Source organism: Phyllopteryx taeniolatus, chromosome 6, assembly GCF_024500385.1.
Source record: "Phyllopteryx taeniolatus isolate TA_2022b chromosome 6, UOR_Ptae_1.2, whole genome shotgun sequence".
NCBI classification, from domain to species: Eukaryota; Metazoa; Chordata; class Actinopteri; order Syngnathiformes; family Syngnathidae; genus Phyllopteryx; species Phyllopteryx taeniolatus.
Genome location: NC_084507.1, coordinates 11602259 through 11626369, shown reverse-complemented (window position 1 = coordinate 11626369; position 24111 = coordinate 11602259). Strand labels below are relative to the sequence as shown.

Sequence of the window (24111 nt, the reverse complement as noted above, 5' to 3'; positions counted from 1 at the left end):
ATACCCCAAGCAATCCCTTATTTAACCTCAAAACACAGGAATAAATGTATATACTGTCAATGACTGAATTCAAACCACCTCATGAAAGAAAAGAATTGCTGAAACAGACATTTTGTTAAAGATGTTATTCATTGTCACCACTAGATGTCACATCAATGTACATTCCTTGGTATTACGCGTCACCAAGGAATGTACATTGATTACAAAAAAAAAATAATAATTCTAATTTCAAGGTTTAATTATAATTTGGACAGTAAAACCAACAGTAGCACTGAAATTATTACTTTGTTAGTCTCCCTCCGCTTCCAAAAATTAAAAAAGTAACAATTTTAAAGAACGAAAGATAAATACTGAAGGCGTAAGAACCAATTTAAAAACAATGACCATTTAAAAAAAGAACTGTGTATTTGACTTTGGCAGTTGTAATAGTTTAGCTAGTGCAAAAAAACGATGCAGGCATCCGAGTCGACTATTTAAATCTTGCGGATTGCAGAAGTATTGCACAAACATTCAAGTGAGCAGGATTACAGAAGAGAAACAAAATTGCATGTGGTTGTGATGTCATTTGTTCAGGAGTCTGATGGCGTCCTGCAGTGTTCTATTTTTATGTACAGAAATTTTGCCCTGTCCTTGAGAGAGGCAAATTTCTCAATGAGTCTATAGTTAAAGTCAGGGCTGTTTTGGACAAGATTCATCTCAATAGAGAGCATGGCCAGTGGATTGAGACGATCCTGTCACATTGTATTCCTGAGGAAGGTCTCGATTCTCTTCAGTGTTTAGAAATCCCTCCCAGATTCAGCTGTGGTCATCGGAGTTGTGATGAGGATCTTTAGCAGAGCCACCATTTCTGAGATGTCCTGAAGATTGTTCTCCATGAAAAGCTGGTACAGACCCACAGCCCCACTGCAGTTCCTGAACTCATCATTGCTGCAGATTAGATTAGTTTTCAGCCTGTTCTTGTTCAGCAATGGGTAAGCCTTGATGGTGTTGTTACGTGTTGCTTCAGGAAACTGGCTGTGATACTCCTGAAATCTGGCTGCCTGTAGCAGTGTAGCACTAATCAGATGCTTTGTGAATCCAAATCTTTCACTTGCATGGCCCATGATGGTGTCACAAACCAAAAAAAATGAATGCAAAAATATATAAATTAACAATTCAGTGTATGGATGTGTTCATTGTAGCGTATGAAAAATACATACTATGCATATCAAATATAGTTTTTACACTATGTGCTTGGTGTATCACTGGCAATATTATATTTCCCTCTTTCACTAATTATAAAAATACTGCTGTCATATATTGGAAATATATTTATTACTTATCCAAGACCATCAAGCAACACATTAAATATTTAGATTAGATTAAATTTGAAGTTCCTTAAATTACTCTTGAATGCTTGCCCTTCTGGTCATCAGGGAGAATGGAGCTCAGCCTATCCAGAAGTGCTGTGGCAATGCAATCAGCTGTAGCAGTTGGGAGAGGAATGAACTAAATATAGCGGACCACAATCACCAGCTGACACTGAGTGGAAATATCCATTGTTTCATCAGCCTGAATGGCAACAAAATCTGCACTCCTGATTTCTTCAATGATGTGCTCTCTCAAAACTGACAGCGTGCAGTAAAGGAGTTCATTCTGCACAGTCTTCGATGTTCCCTTAAACAAAGTGGCAGTCTGCAGGTCCTCATGTAGAACTGTTTCCAGTGATGCCACAAAATCCACCAATCTTCTAAAAACCCCAGGATTTTCTGAGCATTCACCCTCATCATGGCTACACAGTGCAAGTTCAAACGCACCACAGAACTTAACACAATGTATTATTTTAGATAGGATGTGCCTGTTTTTGTCAACCTCCTTATTGTGGTTATGCATGTCTAATCTGTAGCCTTCATCACGCTGGCAAGCAATGTTTACTTTCCCAAACATGGCAAGACACAGTGAATTTGCCATGTGGATCCCAGAAGGTTCATGCTTTTTTGCCTTCGCGGCAAAATGTTTTAAATGAGTCATAGCTGTTCTTGTCCATGCGGAATCACATCCGGAGACCAGAAATGACATTGGGTGACACGAATGATGAGTGGAAATTCTTTTTAAACCCGTTAAACGGGCGCTGGAATGTGACAACCCCGCTCGGCAATATCTCTTGAATTGGACTCGGACTCAATGCGCATTTCAAACTTTGAACGACACTTTACCGACAAACTTCTGAGCGGCTGTCGACCAGAAATGATGTCATATAATGAGACTGCAGCAATAAAAGAATCATTTTTATTCTTCATTAACTGTCTCCGATTTATCCTACTCAACTACAATGTACTGTACATCCATCCATCCATCCATTTTCTGTACTGCTTCATTCTCACAAGGGTCTCGGGTGTGCTGGAGCCTATCCCAGTTATCTTCGGCCGAGAAGCGGGGTACACCCCGAACTGGTCGCCAGCCAATCGCAGGGCACAACCATTCACGGACACATGCACACCTACGGGCAGTTTAGAGTCTTCAATCAACCTACCATGCATGTTTTTGGGATGTGGGAGGAAACCGGAACATCCAAACTCCACACAGGCGGGGCCGGGATTTGAACCCCGGTCCTCAGAACTGTGAAGCAGTTGTACTGTGCCTCCACATATACATATAATTTGTAACATTTTTATTTTAATGTTCAGTTTTGATTTTAAGTTTTTTTTTCTTATTCAAAGAAGGAACTCAGCTGACCAGTAGGGCGGCGCCCCTAGCACCCTTATTGACCAGCGGCCAATGCTCGCTCACTAGCTTACAAGCAGCCCGTATTGAAGTCACTGAAAACATCCTTTCTATTAAAGAAACTCTTCTTGATGGCATATTGTCCAGGTGGCACCCATTATCCCTGTTCGCAAAGAAGACATTGTTCCATTTTTTTCTTCGAGTCTTTGTTCTGTATTAAGGGCACTACTGCGGAATGGGGGCAAAAGTCAAGATCGCAGTTTTCCTTAGGAGTTAGTATCAGAGCCATAACAGAGGCAGGACACCAACTCTGTGTAAAAGAATTCTGCAATGTTGGGACTGGTAAAATATAACATCCAACCTGCCCTTCTACCACCTTTTTGCGTCAGAAGCAATTGTCACCGACGAACCGACAACTATGTCACCCCTGTTGTTGCAGATGTTGTCTGATTGCGGGATGACATGTCACTGTGTGAAAGTGCAAACGGTTGCAGCAATACTTCACTTTGCTGGGTACTGTGTAAAAGGCACAGGCAGATAAATTTAAGATCTGATGTTTCTGCTTTGATGCTGCAATTTTGCTGGGCCTTGTGTGGAAGAGGCTATTGTTGAACAGTGATGGGTACAGAGCATACAGTACATACAGTGTGGTGTATGACCAAAACCAATATCATCAAACATTACTGAGCGGCATTATCCGTGTGCACCCCCGCGCTGACGCCGACTCCGGGGCCAGGCCAAGCAGGGGAGTTTCATTCGATTCTGGCGGGGTAACAAATGTGCTCCAAAGCTGCCAGGCATCCATGTTTCCTCTGTAGAAACCCTTGGGAGAATGTGACAAATGTGAGGGACTCCATCAGAACCTGACTGGCCGGGATGGAACGTATTGGCATCTGTGGTAAACCGTGAGCTGAAACATTGAGCCCACGAAACTCAGCAGGCCCCGTCATCCCACAGCCCATTGCGGATACCATGATACACCACGAGAAAACTAAGCAAGATTTGAATAGGGAGGGAAAAAAATGGCCAAAATCCCATGGCTCACTCACGTTTCGGCAAAAAGGACTGCCGTGGCTGCCGAGAACATAAGTGTAAACATAACATTAAGCAAGACCACGAACACCATGATTCTAAAGACATGGCATTTTCTCCTAGCACCTGGATTCTAAAATCATCAGCCAGCATCCATTCGCTAGTTCCCTGCGGCCTGCATTTCTGCTTCATTTTCTCCAATATCCTAACTGTACAGCCATTGACCGGCTTTTCAGTCACTGTTCAATCATTGGGCCATCTACTTGTCAACATCACTGATTGGCCACTCACTGTATGGTACTCATTACACGCTTGTGCTTATTTGCTGCTAAAACACACCAAATATCCTGTATTTGATACCTCCATCAAACTATGCTCACACAGCACCCCCTCCCTGACTTGCTTGACCATTTTAGGCTGTTCCTTTTTTTTTTTTTTCATGCTTGAGCAGTGTGTGCTTGTGTGTGTGTGTGTGGGGGGGGGGGGGGGGGGGGGGGTAGTAGTATGACAGCTTTTCCTGCTCTGACTGCACTGGAGTCTGGAGAGAGAAGTAGAGAGAACTCTTGTTAATCAGCCTCCAACTTGGAGAGGAAGTTACCACCTCTTCCCAGACTCCACACACACACACACACACAAACACACACACACACACACACACACACACTTAAGGAATTTAACCACAGCGGCAAAGCAAGCCGGGAAACAGTCAGGGCTGCTTGTTTGTGATGTTTTCCCCAAAGTTCTTGGAGGGAATGATGTGTTTGTGCGTTCCTGAAGCTCTCTGGAGCCTTTGACTGGGACTGGTGAGTACTATTCCGACTTCATACACATTCACGTAATAATTAATAATAGTGCACTTGGTTTGAGTATAAGTTTGGAAATGTGGTTGCCCCTTGTGTAGATTTCTTCCAGCATGAACCACGTTCCTTACTTAAATGCACTTTTGTTAACCGTTTGCTTAGATAACTAACAAAAGGTGCTTTCATATTCAGTCCAATCCTGCCTCACCTCTGTTTCACTTTTCCTTTTTTTGTTTTGTTTTGCTGAGCGTGCAGGACCGACACGACCGCTGTCTGGTCACCGCTAAGTTTATATTGTGACCATGCGTGGTGTGGGGCGGAGAGCTGATGCAGCATTTATGTTTTGCGCCTGGGTACGGCTTTTCCTGTGCAGCTGCACGCTGTTGGCGAAACTCGCCGTGGTGAATGATGGCTTGTCACTTGTAACACAAACAAAGCCGACACCTCGCCACGCCAGGGCCGCGAGATCTGAGTTATACACAGCACTCGAGGTTCACTGCGGTTCTGTTTTTAACGTACAAGTGTCTATCCATTATTGGGACATTTGCGTTAAGAAGTACATAAATGCAATTTTAAAGCCTGTATTTGTCATGCAATGGGGACATTTCAGTTTCATGGCAGCAAAACAATGTAAAAACAAATAAATACAAATTAAAAAATCTACAGAAATCGTGTGTTACTAGCAACAGTGTATGTGGCAACAGTACTAGTGAATGTGAGCAGCAGCAGCAAGAATGGTTGGCAGCATTGTATCTAGCAAAACAAAGCTATATACTGTACACCAATAAATAGTCTGCATATAAGCAGTTGAGAATGACAAGTTTTCAGTAAATAACAATATGCACAGATGTGAATGTGACCAAAAGCAGCAATAATAGTCAGCAGCATTGTCTGTAGTGTATCAAATCGTATACTGTATATATAAGCAGTTGAGAATGAAATTTACACACTGTAACCACCTATACATGCTATACACTACATGAATACAAGCAGATGTGAATGTGACCGAAAGCAGTGACAATACTCAGCGACATTGTATGCGACAATTAGGGACGTGCTGATCCAATTTTTTCACTTCTGATCCGATACCGATATTGCAGCGCTGAATTTTGGCTTATACCGATATCGGTCCGATCGGATATAAGCAATAATCAAACATAGTTTACTTATTTTGTAGTATGGAATGTTTGAAAAGGCTTGATGAAGTGATATTGTTCAAAAAGAGAACAATAATTAGCAACAGTAGGTAAGACAAAAACTGACCCATTAATTGCTCACCAATGGGTTGCATAAAGTAACTTTAAAAATAAGACTATACTACAATTGAATAACATTTTAAAAACTATATCAGGAAATCCTGACCAATAACTTCAATAAAATCAATAACAAAAATATATATTGAAATAGCAACACAACCACTGCTTAACTTAAACACAAACATATTCTACATTTGAAGAGATTAAATAAAAATAAATAAAAAAATGATGACAAATAAACTCAATAAATAATAAATACAAATTATACTTTTAAAGTGCAAAATAACATTTTCAGTTTAATTCAGTTAGGTTTTTTTTTTTTACTGTTAGTATCTGATGGGAACGTCATTTTCTTTTTTTCCACATGTGCGGCAATACACTTCTTCAACAGGGTGTTAACTGTTAAAATACAATAAGAACTAACTACACATTACACACTACACTAACTACACATTAGCAACAATGGCATAATAATTGATCATTAAGACCTTCAGTATTATGTTGTCACTTATATTTTCCTGTAATAAAACAGTACGTTTCACATATACTGTAGATATAGAAAAAGCTACAAAAAGTTGGTTTCTCAGTGCCTTGGTTAAAGTCGCAAGTCTTTTCAAGTCAATGGATTCAAGTCCAAGTGAAGTCACAAGTCATTGTTGTTTCAAGTCCAAGTTGAGTTGCAAGTCTATTAACATATTGTCAATTCGAGTCTAAAGTCATCAAATTCATGACTCGAGTCTGACTCGCGTCCAAATCATGTAACTCGAGTCCACACCGCTGACAATCGCTGTTGCTACTGTGCATATCTTGGCCTCTGAGGGTCAGTGTGATACACGCAATGAGATACACACTTGCAGGAACAAAGAAAGTAGAAGAAGTCACAATCGACTATTGTTATTATAACTTGTTTTTCACAGAGTTTGAAGAACATATTCCAGAGAGTATTGTTATATTGCCTGTCTATGTGGTTATACAGCGTTTGTGTACCAATATTCGTTATTTTGAGAGATATACGTAAGTGTCCTAAGTTCAATGCTAAATTTTGTTAGATCTTCAATGGTGTTTTTTTATTCATTGTGTGTTAACTTTGAGCTCGCAGTTTTTGTGAACAAAAATGAAAAAAGAAACGAAGGCTGTGATACATTTGAACATTCAATAGGTGTAATTCTTATGTGAGTTTAGTTTTACAGTTAACTTAAAATGGAGTATCAATAAACGACTTTAAGCAAGCAACATTCACTACTCCTTGCTACTATGTTGGCACCTTGGCAATCTGTTGTTGTGATCATGTGGGATCTGCATGCTGTCCGGGCGCTGCTGGAAAAAGGTGCTGGAGCGGAGCATCGAATGGCCTGCTTGGCTAAGAGTGGTATAATCTGAGATTTTAGATCCAGTTCAATTGGAGCCGATACTCGTTTTTTTTTTTTTTTTTTTTTTTTTTTTTGCTGACATCGGACCGATTTCCGATTTCAAAGATCAGATAGGGACACCCCCAGTGACAGCTATAGATGGATGAACAATGCTCTTTATATATGGAAGGAAACGAGCAATAGAAACTATGGGCTGTTGATTGATGCTATGCTATCTATATATACACTACACATCAGAGGTGGGACCAAGTTATTGCTTTGCAAGTCGCCAGTAAGTCTCAAGTCTTTACCCTCAAGTCCCGAGTCAAGTCCCAAGTCTCGAGGCAAGCCCAAGTTGAGACAGGCAAGGCCTAAGTCAATTGGCAAGTCCTAGACTTTGAAACTCGAAACTAAGTTGCAACTCCTGACTTTGAAACTCGAAATGTAGGACTTGCAATTTGACTCAGGAGTTGCCTGTCTCGACTTGGAACTTTACTTGGGAATTGAGGGCAAAGACTTGAGACTGACTTGTGACTTACAAGGCAATGACTTGGTCTGCTACACATGCAGATGTGAATGTGAAGCAATACTAGTCAGCAGCAATTGTACATGACATGGATCAACAATACTCTTCATGTATGCCGTTGGAAATTCGCAAAACTAAGTATCAGAATTGGATTAATACTATGCGTACTATATATGTAGTGTAGTGACCAAAAGCAGTAACAATAGATAGCAGTGTTGTATGCAACAACTATACATACGATAGATTAACCTTACTTTACATATATGCAGCTGGGAATGGAATAAGCAAAGCAAGTGGGGGGTTGTGCTGCTCTCAGCGGTCCCCTTTAACTGAGTACACGCTAGCACCTCCAGTCAATCAGATAACGCTGATAACATAGGATGAGTGCTAATGCGTGTTTAGTTGACACCATCCGAGGCCCATCAGCAAGAGTTGACTCCTGCGCTACCTCCCCGAGCTATTCAGAATTTACTGACCACCGTCATCAAATCCAAAACCCTGCCAACCCATTCATCAGTCTTGTCTTTATCTGTCTTTAGGATGCTTGTTTGCGCTGCTCTCTTTTAGCTGAAGGGTCGTGATCTGATTGGAGATGCTTCCATGGTGCCAATCAGGATGCGGGAAAGTTTTAAGAGTTTCTCAAAGTCGAGACTGGAATGAACGCTGGGACTTGCAAGGCAAGTGACAGGTAGTGACGGGATACTAATGGTTTTTAATTATTTAGCGATGCAATCGTGCTTAAAGTCAGTTCAAGTTATTTTAACCTTGTTTTACCATATTTACCAACCTATCTATTTTTTAGAGTTTGCTTGGCCAATTGTTCACCTTTGCAGTATTAGCAAGAGGTATTGACATTAATCTGCTTGCGCTAAAACACAACTGTTACAATGCAAAAGTGTACATAACATTGGAAACCTACTAACCCTTTAGACACTTTGTCCCCAAACTAAAGTTCAAGACCCAAAAAAGGGTCCCCGGCTTGGTTTTATTGGGTCACCCAGTTAAAAAACAAGCAAACAAAAACTGTCTAATTAATTGAAATCTTGCCTTGAAGCAGAGATGACATTGATTCAATGTCAACTGATTTGCACGTCAGCTACGGAAAGTTGTGCTAGATTCACTCTATCATTAGCCTTAGCATTAGCTAGCATTATTCTGCTCAATATGTCACTGGCATTAAAACAGGTTCAGAACATTCAAATTCTCCTATCCTGTTGGTAATACGTTAAAAGATCGATCGATCAAAGATCAATTAGTTGATCAATAATTTTCGCCCAATTGCCAATTGTGAAAAGGTAGTCAATTTGGATTGTTTCTAGTGTGTCCGGTGTTTATTTTTAGTTCATCAGTGTATGTTTTGTTATGGCAAAACCCATAAAAATCCCAAAGTCCCATGGGGGATTATCATTTAGAGACTTTAGTGGCAATTTCTGGCTCTCATAAAATTTTTTGAAAAAGATACATTTTGCATTCAAAAGACGGTAATAGTGGAAATGTTTGTCTAAGATGTCTTGCATCTCATTCCTGGATTTTCCAACATCATTTTGTGCCCTCAGCATTTCCCCCTATTAAATTACATTGCTTGACATTCCTGATTGCTGCTTTGACGAGCGTCTTAATGTGTCCCTGCTGTGACAATATGGAGCGCTACAAATTTGTATTTTTCCCATCTTTTTCTTGCGTCCTTCTGTGCAAAAGGTACAGAGACACCAGTGGGGAATTGAGTTTGACCATGTCCTGACAAAAATCTGCCTCAGCCTTTTAGACATAACCCATTAAAGATGGGATATTGCCACATCTGTGTGCACTTTCACACAGCAGTCAGATAATCAGTGACGACTTTGAGGGTGTAAAATACTTGTTGAACAGTTGCTTTCAATTTAACAGGACAGGAGTAGCCAGTTTCAGGTACTTTCCTGCCATTTCGGCATAACCTTACACGTATACGCTTGTTCTGAATATGTTGCAGATTTGATACTACCTCTGAAGGTGGAAAATTACCAGGTCAACGTCTCACCCCCTTTCCATGTCAGTGCCTTTCACACAGAACAGTAGACTGGGGGAAAACGGCTTTGACAGGCAGTCAGGAAGGGACTTACGTGACAATTAGTCTCTTTCACAGAGAGATTCCACAAAAAAACTGTTGCATCAAAGCTATATAGATCCAGCAAATGTCTACCTGGGCACAGAACCCAATGAAGTGGGATATTGCAGCAGCTGTTCGAAAACAAGTACTTTCAACACAGCAAGATGGAATAAAGAAGTGCAAGGTGTTAAAACACCCCCTTTCTGACATTGCGGAATAATCTTTAAAAAAAAAAAAAAAAAAAAAAAGGCGGTCGTCCCGCATCTGTTAGGGTTCAAAAACTACCTCAAAAGGCAAAAACCTGGCAGGTCGGCCTTCCTACAGAAAACCATTATATGGACAAAATGCAAAAACTTATGTGTTTTTACAGCAGTTTAAAAGGAAGTACTAATTCTTTTTTGTTTACAAGGCATCCTTTTGTACAAAACGTGTCATTCTTAGAACCTTGTGGGCTAAACCTTGAGGGGACGGCATGTGGCAACGCCTTGGGACCGAATCACGGAAAAAGGCAAACACGTGTTGTGTGTCACAGGCTAATGGGCGGTGGTGGCTATGTAATTGATACAGCGTGTTGCGCTGCTGGATCGATGTAACGTGTGAGCTCATGGCTTGATGATCTAAAGCCAGCGCTGATTTCAGGAACAGGAGAGGAATATTCATCAGGAATACTCACAACATGTAGAACCTTACAGAACAGTCCTGTCACCAAACATGCATGTACAGTACTTTGGCTTGTCTTCTAGCCTGATAACACCAGGATGAAGAAGCTACTCTATAGGCCTGATGTACCAAGATCGCAAATAGCTAGCGATAAATTGCGTGTTCACTTACTCTATCAGATTGCACGCATTGTTGGCAACAGGTGTAAAAGTGGTGGCGACCACCATATTTAAAAGAGGGTTTTGCGCTTTAGGTAACCCCAATGGTTTTTACTAGTGTTGTTCTTTAGACCACACTAACCTAGACCAAGACTTGCCCGAGACCAGAACTCACCGAGACCAAAACTTTTGGGAGGCGTGACCGAGTCAAGACCAAGACCGAGAAATAAATTTTAAAAACCATGACAAGGTTGAACAGTTAAAGAGAATTCGCTCTTTAATTTTAATTTTCTTCTACATACATTTGACACCTAAAAACATGGTGTCTGCAACTCTTTCAAAGCACAACGTAAAAATTTCAATCTTAAAAACAAAATCAACTAAATTCTTTAGAAATAAATCATTCAGTGCATGTATTTAAAAATTAACATTTAAAGAAGAGCTTGGTAGGATTTCACATAAATTGAACATATTTGTTGTTTGACCAAGTACTTCTCCTTATTATCCCATTAATGAAGGTGAAGAAAAGCAGATCAGTCCATCCGTGCGCTACTGGATAAAAGTGCTGTCTTGACCGGCCAGTCCGAGACCAAGACAAGACCAAGACCTTCAAAATGTGGTTGAGAGCAGCACCCGTGGAAATTTGGGAGAGCAAAGCAAGTATAGGAGAGCATACAGTATAGGAGAGTATTAAGTGATGGAATTGGAAGTGTAAGTGAAAGAGGCAAACAAACATATTATTGAGTTCCAGAAAATAAATCTATCGCTCTGATAATTTGGGGGAAGCCAGCAACCGCATCAAAGCGATGTTTTGTTAGATTCAACTCATAGGACTTGAACGTAAAGTATCTGCCCTTTCAGCATAACATTGCATTTAAGTCTCGGATAGGCCAAGACCAATTGTCACAGTGCGATGAAATGACCCAGACACATGGAAATGCAGAGTTGAAAGGATTTTCTCATTGGTGATATGGCATGAGTCCTTCTTGTGACTGGCCCCAAGTCAGCCCTTACATAATTTTCATGTAGCAGCTCCAAAATTGCATTGCTGAATATACGACAACATGTGGTGATCATTTTTGTTTCTGGCATTTAAAAGAAAGAGCGGAAAAGGTCAGTTTGCTCGGTCGCCTCTCATTTTGCTTTAGCTTCCTCCTCGGCACAGTCACCACAGTCATCATTATACACAGCAGTGCCGGTTTGCACCTGCCTTTTAGACAGAAAATCAAGCCACTGCAATTTGTTTCTTGGTTGATGAATGACATTGGTGTGCTAAAATATACAAATCCTAGAATGCACAAAATGAACCTGTTTAGCAGACGCAGTCCTGGGTGCACCCAGTTAGTCGAGCAATCAAGTTTGTGCCCATTTTTGCACACACAAACCAAATTTAGTAAATCATGCCCTATGTGATTTACATACATACAATGCATTGCGGCTCTGCTTCGCAACAGGAGCACATCTGGCTGCTGTTAAGCACTTGCCCTAACCCATAGCGCCATCGCATATCTCCATTACCTTCCCATTACCTGCAAGGGCTCACAGAACACGCTCTCCGCGGGACAAGCTCTGCTCTGTGGTTACTTCCCCACCCCCTGACGATGCGAGGACACGCAGGGCATTGATTCAGGACTCTGAAACAAGCTGGCGTCACACTGGCGTCTTCATTTACAAGTCTGTTTTATTGAAAGGTTTCAAGTCTTCAAATGCAAGGCTGGCTCGCATGCATGTTTACTCGTTTTTTTCCCTTGAATGCAAAACTGTCGTTCGTTGAGTGTTAAATAATGTGTCACTAAAACACGTTTTTGTTTTTTTTAGATTGAATATCAAACGTTTAGGATTGGAGTGGATCATGTCAAAGTCTGAGCGCTGAGCAAACAAGTAGGCTTTAAATTCACACCCACTCATCGGGACTTTCGCACAGGTTGTGTTTCGCTTTCTTACCAGATTTTGGACTTTGCAGCTGAGAACACAAACAGAGCTTTCTCTATGAATAGAAACATATCACAAATACTGTACTCATTGTACAAAGTATTGGAGCAAAGGCCAAATATAACCATAGACAAGTACATATTTTTTTTACATCACACCAGGACAAGCTTCAATCAATCCAAAGTCAAAACATTCATTTCAATGCCAACTGTCGCCATCAGAAAAATTTTACGGTAACATTTTCATAGTCAGAATTGTCATGTCATTGTCTTTGTCGTAAAGCTTATTAATAGTTAAACACAAAAACAATAAAACAATAAAAGCATAATGCATTAGTTGTGTTGCATGTAGGGATACCCCAAAAACATTTATTAAGAATTCTGTTCATTATGTAATGTGTCATTGACGGTTCAATTAAACACAACTGGACGCTGGTTGACCTCACATTTGTTTGGATTTGTGAAGCATTTTAGAATTAGAAATCATCCATTCAAAATTTGAGTCTTGAAGTAACTGAGGCACAATTTGGCCCACCACTTGGTTGATTTCTGGTTTGCCATCATGACGTCAGCTATGGGAGCTGAACACCATCCACGCATACGGGAGTCAATGTCAGACTATAGAACATCCCATTATAGTCTAAATAAGATTTCAAATATAACAATTGATCAACCTTCCAGTCACTGATGGTGTAGTGGTTCACTTGCCTGATTTCCATGCAGGCAGCGTGCCTTCATTTCCCGCTCAGTGATGGTGTGAATATGAGAGTGAATGGTTGTCTGTCTCTATATGTTCCTGTGATTGACTGTTGACCAGTCCAGGGTGTCTGTCTTTCACTCAAAGTCAGCTGGGATAAGCTCCCGCTACCCACACCCATAAACAGGATAAGCGCTATAGAAAATAAATGGATGGATGTTTATTTCCACTAGGGTTGCAAAGAGGTGGAAAATTTCCAGTGAATGTATTTATCGATAACACTATAAAAAGGCTATAAAACTACAAACGGTCTACCTCTGATAACAGGTGACCACGCGTTTGTGTTGAATGCGAATCTACTTCTCACACTCTTCTTCTCGCTATACCCCCTTGTTGAGACTTTTGCTATAATTACCACCAAAGACAAAGCAAAACACAATGTGAATTGTTTTTGATGATACCTGTTTCAAACTTTTGTATGGATACATGACAATGACAATTTTGGTTGGATTACGAATTCAACAACTCCGATTTTGTTTGACTTTAGTGGTTCTGCTTTGTTTGATAACTGATTTATGTGTACACCACATACCCGCCTTATCTCAGTGCGTTGGTATGCTTAAGAACACAGTGTATATGCTGTTGTTTTAAAATATTTAGCCAGAGGTCAACTCTCTGTCACTAAATCAAAGCATAGAATTGTTTGAAAGTCCTCCGTGACCTAGGTCTGGTTTGGCATATGGTCGACCATATGCCTGTCCCAGGTCCAACTGTAACAGCCTTGGCCTGGTGGTGGCTGCTTTCTCCAGCAAAGTCCAAAGATTCTCAGATGTGCTTGTGTTTGTTTGTGGCTTCCATGAGACGTTGCCTTCACCTTGCGGGAACTTCGTGAGTATTTTCACAGGCATGCAGAATCATGTCTTAAGACCTGGAACATTTGCACTTTTAGATTTAGGACTGGCCACATTGGGAAGCCTAGTGGTTAACGAGGTTTCCGGGTTTGAATCTCGTAAATTCATGTAGACGGTAGTGAAGCAGAAACCACAGCAAAGTGGAAGACTGCATGTGGACTGACTATTTTAAAATCACGGTAGTAAGAGAAAATGTATGGAAAAAAAGACAAATGACTGGTCACTGCAAGGTGAGATTGTATAACCATAATTGTATTACTTCTAGGCAGCGCTATGATTTAGTGGTCAACATAGCTGCCTCACAGTTCTGAGGTTCTTGGTTTGAATTTTGGCCTTGTTCTTCTTGTGTGAAATTTACATGTTGTCCCAATGCTTGTGTAGGTTTTCTCCAGGTATGCTGACTTCCCCCAACATTCCCAAACCACGCATGCATGGTTAATTGAAGACTAAACTGTCCCTTGGTTTGAATGTTAATGTAAACGCTTCTCTGTCTAAATGTGGCCTGTGATTGACTGGAGACCAGTCTCAGGTGAACTCATCCAAAATCAGCTAAGATTAGCTTCAGCTCACCTGTGACTCAAATGAGGACAAGTGTTATAAAAAAATGAATGGATGGATGGACGTGTCATGTTTTAAAACTCTATAAACACTGCAAATAAATGACTTTTCTGTGTCTAGAATTTTCTTGGCGACTGCCACAAAAATCAAAGCAGGAACTTTTTAATGAACAAGGGCGAAGACACAGGATGCTGTGAAGTTTAGTAGCAGCTTTCACGATACAACACTTAAGATTTGACAAATTAAAGTCTATTGTTAGTCCTCAAACCACAGAAAGTGCTGTTGCGACTGAAGAGAGATTACAGATGCTAAGTACATTGATGCCGTTTTGTGCCATTAAAATGAAGAAATACCATGGACTCCTGTGGTATTATTTCATCTGGGCATAGCACATACATCAAGCTTTTTAACTCCTAACATAACATTACAACTTCTTCATTGCCTTACCGCAGTCAGGAAATCATTCGTCTTAGCAGACATTCCAAGTTTAGGAGACTGGACATGATGCTGAAGGAAGTCCTGGATGATAGGGCCATTGTTGTTTTAGGATGATAACAAAAATCATCCTTCAGTGCAAACAATCCCCAGACAAAAATAGCATTTCCCGTTTTCCTCAGGAGTAAACACAACATACTGTGTTTAAGTCAAGCAGTGTCTTTTTTTATTTATTTTTTTATTTTTATCTGAGTTGAACTCAGATAAAATGTAAAGCTACGGATTTTATTTAGGCTGTCAACACTGGCTGAAATGACCATGAGTAAGAACAGGAAAGGGATGCGTGAGTGTTTAACCTCAGGATATGAAGCCCGAAAAGACAAAAGCATAAGCCAGTGGGGACCAAAAATAGAAGCAGATATTAATGGCATGAGAGCCACGACCAAACACCAAGAATAATTGGAAAATCTCATTATGACTGTCTCATATCCTCTGTTCCGGTCTGCAAATGAAAACACTAAATGTATGGGAAACGACGCTATAAAAGCAGAAATATAAGACCCTTTTAAATCTGCCTATAGAAGTCACCATTTTCCAACTTTTTCAGTTCTTCTGTCCAGATGGCACTGACATGGAATGGGTGGCCAAGTCCATCCATCTATCCTTTTTATATACGCCACTTGTCCTCATTAGAGTGAAGCTGATTTTGGCGCAAGAGGTGGGGTTCACCCGTGACTGGTTGCCAGCCAATCAGAGCGCATACTGTGTCAACAAACAAACCATCGGACAATTTAGTTTCTAATTTAGTCTTCAATGCACACCGTGCTGCCCATTAATAATCCGATAATGGTTATACAAGCTCATCCTTCAATGACTGGTCATTTGTCCTTTTTCTGGACATTTTCTCTCACCACCATGATACTGAACTCATCAACATGCATTTTTCCACTTCGCTGCAGTTCAGCTGTCCCATATTACTGAGATTTGAATCCTGAAACTCAGGGATGTGAGTCAGACGTGCTCACTGTGTTGCCTAACAGCAATACAATTGTGGTAATCTGATACCTGTTACAATCTCACTTTGCAGTGACCAGTCATTCGTCTGTTTTCTGGACATATGCTGCCACCACTGCGATTCCAAAATTATCAGTCAGGATGCATTTCTCCACTTCACTGTGGCTTGCATTTCTGCTTCAGTCCCACCTTTGAAGAAGAGGAGAATAGGGAGTACCTTCAAACTCCATCCAGGAAGGCTGGAGCTGAGATTAAAATGCTAAACTGCAGGGAGCTGCATTTAACCAGGCAATTTTATGCCTTTGGAGGTTAATATCAGAGCCTGTGTGTAAGGATAACCCACCTTTGCTGGGTTCTGTGTAAAAGGCTGTGACAGCAATTTTTGCGGGATCTCAGAGGCCACTGTGTAAGGTTTTCCCACAGTACCATAGTACCATAGCCTGTTTTTTTTTTTTTTTTTTTTTTTTTTTTGCACAGCAGTTTTGCAGTACTCAGCACTGCGCAACAATGCAGGCTATAGTGTGCGCTAAAGGCTTTACTGCTCTTATAACGACGCCATTGTTGTAAAAACAGCCAGGGTTTGTAATAGCAAAGCAAACTTGGCACACACACTTGACTGAAAGTAGAGATTAGGGAGGATCGGGTCTGTTAATAATTTACCTTAGCAGTAAAAACCAAAACACAGCAAAACAACACGCTGGTGTAATTAGTAATGAGATGGGCTTCAAGCGGATCCCCTGTGGTCTTTAACCGCCATGGATTCTTGACGGAGCTGAAGCTGTCGGCATTCTAGCGAAGTTGTGCAACTGTTAACTTTGACCTTAAAGACTACCGTAGTCGTTTACTTTATTACCCTTGAGACAACTGGACTGTTCTTGTTTGTTAAAGATGTTTCACCTTTAATCCAAAAGGCTTCTTCAGTTCTAAAATTTTAATTGTGGAGTCTTATTTTAGTTTAGACTCTTTACATTTTAGAACTGAAGAAGCCTTTTCGATTAAAGGTCAAATGTCGTCAGCAAACAAGAACAGTCCAGTTGCCTTGACTAATTCACTGCCATTGACGGCTGTTGAATTCAAATATATATGTTAACATGGAGGACTGGCAGTGAATAGTTTTAAACCTTTGTGGATTACCATGACCTGGATGACTGACAATATAGAGACACATGAAACATGTTGACAGTAAGCCGTACAGTTTGGTTCAGTTGACCATGGTAAGGTACCTATTGATAAACCTTTACCAGGCATGTGTTTCCACCGCAAGAATCCAATAGTTTTGTGACAGACCCAAACACGGTTTTGTTTACTATTCCACTTATTGCATTCCATTTTAACACAGAACTCTGAAGAACAATCAACGGACAGCACAGTACAGGGCGTCCTTGGTTTATGTCTGTACCAGTGTTTCAATGTTACGAACAATGCACACTAAACTAGCGCAAGAGTACGTGGCTAGTACAATCTGACATGCTCACTTACTACCGTACCTAGTGTTTTTCATTTGATTGGTTTTATTTCACATAAATAATAATAATAATATTAGCAATTTATATAGCACCTTTTAAGGGACCTAAGGACACTTAAAAATAACTCATGGGGGGATTAAAATATATCTTAAGGTCTGGAGACCACAGCGAATTTGTGAATTTAGCCAACAAATCTTTATTGAGATGCAAAGTCACTGGAATGTTTGTCATTTTCTGTCATTTTTCCATACTACTGGGTGTGTGGAAATCGTGACCATCCTGTCAAGTCAGGTGCTCTATTTTGTCCATAGGATCCACCGGGAGTCAGAAGATAAAAAATGTTCCCCTTAAAAAGCATCCAAGCTCTAATAACTCACTAACAGCTGCCCACTAACAGTTGGGGGTTTAGCGTAGGGCTCTTTCCAATACTCTGATGTGTTATTCTAACCCATTCTTGGGTATTATTAGCTGGGAGTTTCAGGTGTTGATCCTTGTTGGAGAACCTGTGACCAACCCTCCTTACACTGGGTGCCCATTTCATGATATGGCTAAGCAGCCCCAGAATATAACCAGACCTCCTCCATGTTTCACGCTTCCTGACACTGGGCAGCACATTTCACCACAGAACATGTTGAAAGTCTTGAGGTTTTCATTATACCCTGTAAGGATTCAAAACAGCCTGTGAAGATGTAGCGAAGCACATCACTGACTTCCTTTTTGTTTCAGAGTTGGTGTTTTTTCTTTGGAGGTCAGACTGTGGCCTCTGACTTTTAACCTAAAAATGCCTTTCCATTGATTCGAAAAGTCCTCATGAGGCCAGCAAGCAGAGATTAGACTATCTCAAATTTGAGAGAACAAGGCATAAACAGACAACTTTTTTGGAGTCACTCTGAAACAAAACCGCTCACTCTGGTCTCGTGGTGGACCGTGAACACTTCAGTCTGCCTACCATTGTTTGCACTGCAGATGCGTCAGTGACTCTGGACCTAATGCGACTTGACGTGTGTGTGTGTGTGTGTGTGTGTGTTTGCTCTTGTCTCAGGGTGGCCAAATGAACTGTTTAGCCTGAAGACCAAAGATCACAAGCTCGCTCCAGCGGTGAGACACAAAAGAAGGGTTAGCGATTCTTTTCTCATCACCGAGTCCTCTCCTAACACGATGGGCTACATCTGAAGAGCGGCTTCATTATTTGATTTTGTGGTAAGTACTTGATCTGTGTTCTGTTTACCTCTGTGCCTCACGAACCACATGGCTTATGGTCTCCATGTGTGGATTTTTGATGCTTGGATTTTCCCCGAAAAAAAAAAAAGAGTCAAATAAGGCACACATCACATTTTGCATTGACATCACTGTAGAGAACCATCGCTGAGGTCATGAGCGGGTGAAATTTGGAGGTAAAGGCAGATATAAACATGTGGTTAGTGCAATTTAAAGCCATCCATGTTACATATGTAAGGCCCACTGACATGTGGTTGGACTTACACAGGTTAGAACAGGAGGCCATGTGCGGTGCGTCATTATTTGTGTTGTTCTTTCCACCGCTGGCCACAAGTTGGTGCTAACATGAGTTGGGAGTATTGTGGGCACCTTCCTTTGGTTTACAATAGTTTTATGTTTCCATTATAATGTCATAAGGCTGAGGAAGCGGAACTTCAGGAAGTGGCTTTAAGGCGGAGGAAGCTTATATAGGCTACCTCTTATGTAGCCTATATATTTCTCTTTTTAGCATGTCTGTGCCATTTATACAGAATAGCGACATGGAAAAAAGCAAGAAAAAGTCCAGCTTTTGTTGTCTTCTATCCCCTATTCCAGTCTGCAAATGAAACACATGGCTGCAAAAGCCACACATGACCAGACAATGTACATTTTTTTAGTCCCAGACCAACTACTCATGAAAACAGCAGAGCATTTCCAGCTTTAGTAGGCAGGGTGAAAGTAGCTTGACCTGTAACAGAGCAGAACAGGGCCTATGTGAATGCAGGAAAAAGCCAGAATGTTCCCTGTTTTAATACTCAGTGTGAAAATAACTACAGCGGTAATAGATGGTGGACGCTGCTCTTTGTAAGAATATTGAATAATACCAGAACTGTGGTGTGAAGTTGTGTTGAAAGTAATTGTCACTGTCTGACAACCTTTTTCTCCTGTACATCACACCAGACTGTCCTCTGTTACACCACTGTTATGACCTCTGAAGCCGTCAAATTTGCAGGTTGGTTTCAACAGTCGGTGCTGTTTAGACAAAACAGCGACCCAGAAAAAGGCATACAATTTGCGGCTTTCATAGGCAGAGGCTTGAGCCGTAACAAAGCAGGACAGCGTTTGTGTATAAGGGTATTGTACAACGCAAGACCATGGGTATGAAGTTTAACGCATGACATTTACTTCTACCGCCCTGTTGTGTTGGATGTAATTGTCACTGATGTAAATGCACTAGCCTCCTGTGTTACACTTCGAACACTACCACTGAGGTATTTAGATATACGGGTCGAATATGGAGGTCAGTGCTGTTCAGACATCCAACAACCTGGAAAAAGGCACAAAAGGAGCTACTAGGAGACAACCAAATCGAAAATATTGGAATACTGTAAGATCTTCGGCTAAACTTTGAGGGCTTCATATTTCATTGAGAAAATCACAACTCTATGGGCATCCACGGTTTACTACTGAGTTCCTTTCTTATGCCGGCGACATAACATGAATTTGTACGTACGTGGGAGGCGGACGTCTATCACTAACCTATGCTAATGCAGTAGCTACTGTAAGTCAGAATTACTGTAAAAAAAAAATATGAAAAATATTTCTAGGCCATAAGTAATAATCAATTAATCAATAATCAAATGAAAAACAGACAGTACGGCGAAAATTAGTTCAGTAACCTCTAAATGTACGTTGGGACCACCTGTTGATTCCATCAGACAGGAGGAAATCCTCTGTGACCACTCGCAAAACTGACCCTTAACCTGTGCTCGAGGGGTGTGTCATGCTTAAGAGGGTAAGGCGCCGCGCCATGTGCATAACTATGCCAAAAAGAGCGCACAGAGGAGCTTTTGTTTGACCCTCGCATGCGTCATCCTGCCCACCCATAGGCATACGAAGCTCCGCTGTGCTCTGTGGGTATGATATGGAATGCTTTCTGTCGGCTGTCGTCTTGCTGTGCCGTTAAAAGTCAGACTCAATTTGTGCATGTCCCTGTGATTTATCTGTTCCAGCTTTGAAGAAGCCACCATGGACGTCAAAAAGAAGGAAATGGATCTCCTGAGCAACAGCATAGCTGCTTACGCGCACATCAAAGGTATGTTGCATTCTCACTTATCCTTAACATATCCATCCATTTTCGATACCGGTTATCTTCCTGACAGTCACAGGTGAGCTGGAGCCTCTTTTGGGCAAGAGGCGGGGTTAATGCTGGACTGGTCATGAGCCAATGGCATAGCACAGATAGACAAATAAGCATTCACACTCACATTCACACCTATGGACAAATGTTGAGTCTTCATGAAGCTAACATGCTAATATTAAAGCTAACATTAAGCTAAGCTAATATTTTTCGCCAAAGTGGCTCAAATATCAAAATCTACAACTTCCATCCATCCATCCATTTTCTGAGCCGCTCCTCCTCACTAGGGTCACGGGCGTGCTGGAGCCTATCCCAGCTATCATCGGGCAGGAGGCGGGGTACACCCTGAACTGGTGGCCAGCCAATCGCAGGGCACATTTAAAAAAAACAAAAAAAACATTCGCACTCACATTCACACCTACAGGCAATTTAGAGTTGTCAATTAACCTACCATGCATGTTTTTGGGAAGTGGGAGGAAACCGGAGTGCCCGGAGAAAACCCACGCAGGCACGGGGAGAACATGCAAACTCCACACAGGCGGGGCCGGGGATTGAACCCCAGTCCTCAGAACTGTGAGGCAGACGCTCTAACCAGTTGTACACCATGCCGCCTGAAATCTGCAACTTTCCATTGAAATTTTTATTTTTGACTATTTTCCATTGTCCATGTTCCCCCAGCTAACCCGGAGAGCTTCGGCCTGTACTTTGTGCTGGGTGTGTGTTTCGGCCTTGTTCTGACACTTTGTTTGCTGGTTATCCGCATCTCCTGCAAGCCGCGCACCCGCACCACCACCACCGGGGCCGCCTCATCCACGCCAGAGAAAAAAACACCACGGGACGACGAAGATGCGGAGAGCGATGACGAGGAAGAGGACGATGAAAGGGACGACGTGGAAGCGCCCGCCCTTCTGCTCGCCACCACGGTCACCACAGAGATCCCCGTGGGGAATGAGAGCAACCACTCGGACGGGACCCTGAATGTGTTCACGTCGGCTGAGGAGCTGGAGAGGGCGCAGCGGATGGAGGAGCGGGAACGTATCATACGGGAGATCTGGAGGAACGGACAGCCGGACATCCTGGGATCAGGAACAGGGACCATCGGAAGAGTGCATTACTACTAATAACAGACACCAGGCCCCGAAGACTGGAAGGCTTGTGGTGCAAAGTTACAATACCAAGAAGTGTCTTGTTACAGACTATTGGATGCATATTGACAAAACAATCAGTATGAATGGAGCTGATGACACTTGAAGTATGGCACTTAACGACATGAAGTGTGTACACAGTTATACACTACTCACACGAAGTTAGAGATAAAGGACTTGCTTTTTTTAATATTGTGGTTTATCCTTTGTACCCCTGCAATTTTTTAAGCAATCTTTTTTTATGGGTTTTTACAGTAGCAATGTGACAAGATTTCACAAAAATGACAGTATGTCAAAAATCTTTTTAGAGTTTTTTTGTGTTGGGAAAAAAAAGGCCTTTTAGGGGAATGTTTTTGTGTGATATCGGCTAGATTTTCAGAATATAACGAAGGATAGGTTCCCCCCAAAAATTCAGCAAATAGGTGTATTTCAGAATTTGGAAATGCCAACATGCAGGGGTTCACTGTACTTGTTCCCACAGGACAGGACACTGAATGTACTTTGCAGCTGTTTAAAGCCAAAATTTCACCCCAAAACTGAATATCCCTAACTTTTTGTGAGTAGTGCACATGCAGTGGTGGGTAAGACAGACTTTCATTATGTATGCAATGAAGGTTCTACAGTGTTCATGGTGAGCACCCACACGAGGGCCCATAGAGGAAATTACATTGTTTGAACACAAACATATCACTTAATCTAGGGGGGTAGATAATGTTACAATTAAATTAAGGTTAAAATGAAAAGGAAATTAAAGCATTCAGCGAAAATAATTTGCAGATGTTGCCTTTGGGTTAAAATAATTTATTCAAACAAACTCGCCTGAGTTTCATTTCCAATAATTTTCAATGTGCTGTATGTACCTATTTTCTTTTTAATAGAAATTTGACTTTATAATAAATTAAAAAAAAAAAGTGGAAACAACAACACAAAACCTAACCCTTGTGTGAGAAAAATGTTTTTATAAGGCTATTAAACGGAAGTGGCATAATGTGGTGGGATAACAGAGCATTAAAGTAATTTCCTTCAGAATGGAGGCCAGGAAAGTATAATGGTGCCACATGCACACTTCATTTATTAAGTGCCTCCATTATTTTTTATTTTGTAGCACAATCACTATCTACAGTTATTTATACATGTACTGTAGGCCTACATAAATTTTAAATATTCCATCACTTGATACCTGTTTACTGCTGTTGTGATTGACGTGTGCTTGGTGCCTGGGAAAACTCACTAGCGAATGGGAAGCCAGCATTGCAGCGGCCTTGACCAATCAGGGTGTTGTTCTCTTTTAACAGCACTTTGCTACATTTTCAGTCTTTTAAAGTCAATTAATTTGCATTCATTGGCTTTCATTTTTTCTTCATGCAAATTGATAGTGTAGTTATAACACAAAACTTATTACTTTGGTTTCATTTAAACTTAAATATGTACGTTAGTCACATAAACGTGTATTAAAACTCAACAGCCAATAGGAAGCCATTATACTGCAGCACACAAATCTCTCATTGACTTGGCACTTAGCTACTTTTTCTGTCTTGTAAAGTCACGTAATCTCCATTCATTGGCTTTTATAAGTATGCGACTTGTTAGTGTAGTTATAACATAAACGCTTTAATTTCATTTCGCTTAAACTTACATATGTTCATTTTGTAAATTCGACATGGCAGCACCCTCAGCAACAATGGCGGAATTGGATGACGTCTCAGAAGAAGGGAACTCTCAATACTTTCTTCGGTCTTGCCAAGTGACTTAATCTCCAGTCATTGCTATTTTTTTTTGTATTATTATGCAACTTGATGGTAGCTCTAGAAGCGGAAATGTAACTCATTGTGACAAAGGTTCTGGCCGCAACCTGAGCAAAACAATGACATACTGTATTACAAGGCTTTAATAGTTCCAGCAATACTGATTAAAAACATCACAACATGAATATATAGCCTTGCAAAGCCAGTGTCTGTCGGGTGTCTACTAACAGTGAGTGGTTTTACTTTATTTTAGTTTTATTTAGTTTTATTATGCAGTGTTTAACTTGTCTTTACACTTGTAT

At 41.0% G+C, this 24111-nt stretch overlaps 1 protein-coding gene across 2 annotated transcripts; it reads left to right on the top strand.

Moving 5' to 3' along the window:
- The first annotated feature begins 4262 nt into the window (after nucleotides 1–4262).
- Nucleotides 4263–23994, top strand: eva1ba (eva-1 homolog Ba (C. elegans)). Of its 2 annotated transcripts, XM_061777868.1 has the most exons (5): nucleotides 4263–4538; nucleotides 12389–12451; nucleotides 18625–18782; nucleotides 20792–20874; nucleotides 21598–23994. In XM_061777868.1, exons 4-5 carry the CDS (start codon nucleotides 20808–20810, stop codon nucleotides 22038–22040), a joined length of 510 nt encoding a protein of 169 aa, XP_061633852.1. In that variant the 5' UTR covers nucleotides 4263–4538; nucleotides 12389–12451; nucleotides 18625–18782; nucleotides 20792–20807; the 3' UTR covers nucleotides 22041–23994. The 2 variants fall into 2 exon arrangements, with proteins under 2 accessions (XP_061633852.1, XP_061633851.1); XM_061777867.1 differs by lacking the exon at nucleotides 12389–12451.
- The last annotated feature ends 117 nt before the right edge of the window (nucleotides 23995–24111 follow it).

Bases quoted from the DNA above. Each gene is read 5' to 3' on its own strand.
- eva1ba (XM_061777867.1), top strand. From the start codon at position 20,808: ATGGACGTCAAAAAGAAGGAAATGGATCTCCTGAGCAACAGCATAGCT. The intron at 20,875-21,597 runs GTATGTTGCATT...ATGTTCCCCCAG, and splicing joins TGCTTACGCGCACATCAAAG to CTAACCCGGAGAGCTTCGGC.